General features: G+C 37.1%; 1 protein-coding gene across 1 annotated transcript; it reads right to left on the bottom strand.

The window, feature by feature from the left end:
* Positions 1–567: 567 nt before the first annotated feature.
* Ktl (BTB/POZ domain-containing protein Ktl) lies at positions 568–3018 on the bottom strand. Its single transcript, XM_085941789.1, has one exon. It carries the CDS (start codon positions 2727–2729, stop codon positions 2010–2012), a length of 720 nt encoding a protein of 239 aa, XP_085797915.1. The 5' UTR covers positions 2730–3018; the 3' UTR covers positions 568–2009.
* Positions 3019–4325: the final 1307 nt, after the last annotated feature.

The raw sequence follows: 4325 nt of genomic DNA, 5'->3' as shown, positions 1-4325 counted from the left end.
AATATTCTTGTTATAAGCAAACAGCTTAGCTTAACTTATACTTGCATAGCACCCAAAATATACAGGTAAGATTTATTTTGTTAATTTAAAAAATAATCTCCAAATAGCGTAAATTAATAACAAAGAGATCAAAAAGATACCTATATTGACATATTTCATCAATAATGAACAAGATTGCTAAATTAAAAATATATAAAACAAAAAACTTGATTCAAAAAGTTTGATTTAAGAAATTTATTGCATAATATTTGCACTTTTCATGATGCTCCCAACATCGGGTTTTCTTTAGTAAAAATATTATGTTTTTCTTATGTAAATTTTTGCCTTTGACATTTTTTAATATAGTCATGATAACAGATGCAACGATAACATAAATTATTTAACGATAAATATAATTTGCATTCAATATATTGTAATTCAAAAAACAAAATATTACATATGTTTTTAGATTTAAGACATAACAATGATTTTTCTCAGATAACAAATTAACAATAATATTCTATTAATTATTACAATATAATTTAACGGGCAATATTTAAAAACAAATTGGGAAAACATAGTAGTAGTTAAATTTATGTGAAAATGGCGTCTTATTTTTAAAAAAAATTGGAAGTAAATTTTGTCAATCGAAATGACTTTTTTTATTTAAGTGTCGTTCAAATTGATATTTTTTTTTTTAAGCAATATCAAATCGAAGTTTTGATATTTATTTTACGAACGCAATAAAGAATTCTGATTAAACTTTCTTTGTGAAAAAACATAATTGTAATAGGTGTACGTATGTATCCATAAATGAAGAGATAAAGCGTATTTAGAAATCGAACCAATTTTTGGAAAATGCTACGTTGATTTATTACGGTTGAGTAGGTCCTTTCGGCAAAAATGGGAAGCTTATCCTATTATAAAAACGAATGCGGTCACTAAGCGTAATGAATTTTGATAACGGAAATTGGCCATTATTAAGCCTGGAAGTTATGAAGACATTTCGGTTTTAATAAAAAGCTTTTCGCGGAAAAGAATAACACATTTTTTCGCTTCAAAAGCTTTCATGATTTTAAAAGGCACATTATAGTTCCGATGGCTAAAGTGTATGTGTTTTCTGCTGTCGCACCTGAGGGGTTCACAATCCTGCTGTGCAAGTATCATTAACCAAAAGAATTATAATATTGTTATAATAATAATCGGCAAAGCAATTACTGCAGATGGCAACACTTTCTGGCGGCACTAATTTGAACTAGTTACATTATTATTATTTTATTAATCATCTGTGAAGATATGTCACCCGCGAGATGACCTCGCACAATAATAATTAATAGTTCCAATATCATTAATAAATCTCTACATTACACTTACTATAAACTCTACCTAAAAACTTTTATTATTTTGATATATAATATATTTGACATCGAATCTATTTATGAGTATATAATACCCGTACTTTGAATGTCAACCACCTGAGACATTAAAATTGATAATAATGCTATTATTCGATCTGATGTGACAATGAAGTTAAGGATTTTTTTTATTATATCTACTGCAAGCGGTCCTTCACGATTCTTCTTTTTGACATCACCTCAATTTATTTATAATTATCATATTACTTTTAAATGAGGAAATGCCAAATATATAAACTAATCTACAGTGCTAACACGCGACGGTATGGTTTTTGCAGTCAAAGATGATCTGTTTTTTTTTTACTATTTAATTTACTTGATAAGCATTCCACATATACCTTAACTAAGCAAAAGGTCGTTGTTTTACCTAGACATTAGGAATATGTATTACATTTTAATATAAGCGCGTCGAAACTTTCCGAGTGAGTCAATTAGTCTTCCCTTCTCCTACGTGATCATTTTGCTTCTTAAGTCCTTTCAATTTACGATGAATTGAATCAACCGTCAATTTAGAGATAACAATCTCACCGCAACTGGGCAGTTGGAACAATTTTGGCATTTAAAACATCTGTTTATAAATTCTGAATGAATTTTCAACTTTTCTCTAGAAGTTATTTAATCTCTTATGAAAACAAACTCATTATAATGGTTCCAACGATTTTCTTCCGAATCGACGCCGGGTTTGAGTTCCGCGGCGCTTCCTGCAGTTCCACTTCCGCAGCTGCCCACGAGTTTGAAACCCTGCTCGTGCAGCATGTCGAACGCCTGCTCGATGAACGAGTGTTTTAAGAAGAAACGAGAAGTGTATCTGTCCGTCAGTCCGTGGTCTGGATCTCGGCTTTCGTTCAGCGTCTCCCCGAAAACGTCCCTGCACAGAGTAACTCTTCCGCAAACCAAAATACGCGATAACTTCCGGAACTTCACATCGGCCAGACCGTCTCTTCCGAAGGCAAAACTTCCCCTGTACCCCACAGTGATACTGCCCCTCTCCTTGTTCTTTCCCGTTTCCGCTCCGTACTGATTCGACAAGGCGTCCACCATGGACCCCAACCGGAAGTGAGCCGCTTCGTTCCGCAATCTGTCAGCTTCGCGGAAACTTTCCGGCAATACGAGAGACTCGTTTCTCAAATAATCCAAAACATACCGGAACAAAACACCGTCACGATCAATGAAAAACTTTCCTTTTGCATCTTTGGTGACCGCGGTCCTTCCCGTGAAGATCGACGCAAGAAGAGAGTCCGCATCCTTGGTGAGAGTGCTGAGCGACGTGGTGTAGAAGACGCCGCCGACGTTCAACTCCACTACGGAGGGCATTCCTCCGGCGTTCTCCGCCATGCCGACGGAGATTCTTCCAACGAGAGACGAGACGTTTCTTTGACGGACGGCTTTCGGAGTCGAGTGATCACGTTAACATCGCGACGTCTGACGGCGGAGGAAACAATTGCGAGAGTGGCTCATGGCGAGCGCGAACGACCGAGGTTCCCGAGCGCGAACTTTTGACTGGGACGCGTCACAGGTCGCAGCGATTGGACGTGGGCCGACTCAGCCGCGCGACTCGGCCCGCATTCGAGACCGCGAGACGTTTTCCAGAGCGGACCACTCGTTCGGCCGCTATCCGGGTGAGTTGTGCGGAATGTACGTGTTGATATGTGACGGGAAAGTTTATTGCGTGCATTATTCGAGATTGTCCCTCTCTGGTTGACGGGGCGCAGCATCTCCTCTCGCAGTCTCGCGGGGGGCGGGGGCATCCTCGGTCGCGTAGCTCGGCAGGCTTGATCAATAAGCCGCGCCGGTGGAGCGGGCCTACCGACGCCTCTGCGCACGCGTCGCCCGCTTCCCCGTCCGCTTCCTTCGCCCTTTTGGTCTCATCGGCCTCTCGGCACGCATTCCCGCAAAAAGAAAAACGTTTTCAATTGTTAAAAATGCATTTGGCCTTTGCCACCGATTTAATCAAGATATATTTTTTTCAGAGGCTGTGTTTTCCGGCTGAATTTTTTTAATAACGACTCCTGAAAATACCTATATCAGGAAATAACACTAGCAAAAACAATAAAATTGTTCACGCATAATATAATACAAAATTATTCAATGTTAACTTTCTCGTAGATGTGGGTAGTCAAATAAATGTATTGTAGATAGAATTATAATATTTCAAAAATGCTAAACCCTCGGTTTAAACATTATAACTTTTTTTACAATATACCCACCTACCTACTCACGGTCAGTATTCCTTATTTTATTAAGTTTTCCAATGTGGTGTTATATTAACGTACATACCTACATAATATGTTCCTACTTATGTATGCACATGAGATGTACCAGATGTATAAATTGTGGTCGAGAAATCTCATCTCGAGAATTCTCGAGAAATAATCAAATAAAACCAATCTCGAAAAAATATTTTTCCGAAATTTCGAGATACTTTATTTCTCAAGAAATTATCAATGAGATTCTCGAGAAATTGTCACTAGGATAAGTTGCCGACATCAAAAAACTTAATATAATTCCTCAATAAAATGTATCGGTAAAAAAGGGCGTCGATATGTATTACTCAACGGATTTTCTTTCGGAAGCAATTCGTTGAAAAAAAATGTTTTTTATTGACAAGGGGTAATTTCATAATAAAATATCGATTCCGGAAGAATCTCGAGAAATCAAAAAACCAATCTCAAATTCTTCAGAATACAAATATTCTTGATTTTGAGAATTCTCGAATCTCGAGAGTCGAGAAATCACATACTGACTCTATATCTACACATGCAATAAGACTTTAATAATCAAGTCAATTACCATATTCGCTCATCAAAAGGTCACATGGGCTCCCATAAAATCGAGGTTATGATAACATACTGGACTTATGAGATTATTGGTCATTCTCTCAATTTCACTAAATCGAGCACACATTAAAAAACATCATACTTTTTGCCAGCC

Source organism: Rhyacophila brunnea, unplaced genomic scaffold, assembly GCF_057557595.1.
Source record: "Rhyacophila brunnea isolate RB1 unplaced genomic scaffold, BYU_Rbru_1.0 scaffold_14, whole genome shotgun sequence".
NCBI classification, from domain to species: Eukaryota; Metazoa; Arthropoda; class Insecta; order Trichoptera; family Rhyacophilidae; genus Rhyacophila; species Rhyacophila brunnea.
Note: the sequence above shows the minus strand (reverse complement) of the source record. Positions and strands in the feature narration are given on the sequence as shown.

Excerpts from the sequence above, each read along its gene's own strand:
- Ktl (XM_085941789.1), bottom strand. The coding sequence starts at position 2,729 with ATGGCGGAGAACGCCGGAGGAATGCCCTCCGTAGTGGAGTTGAACGTC.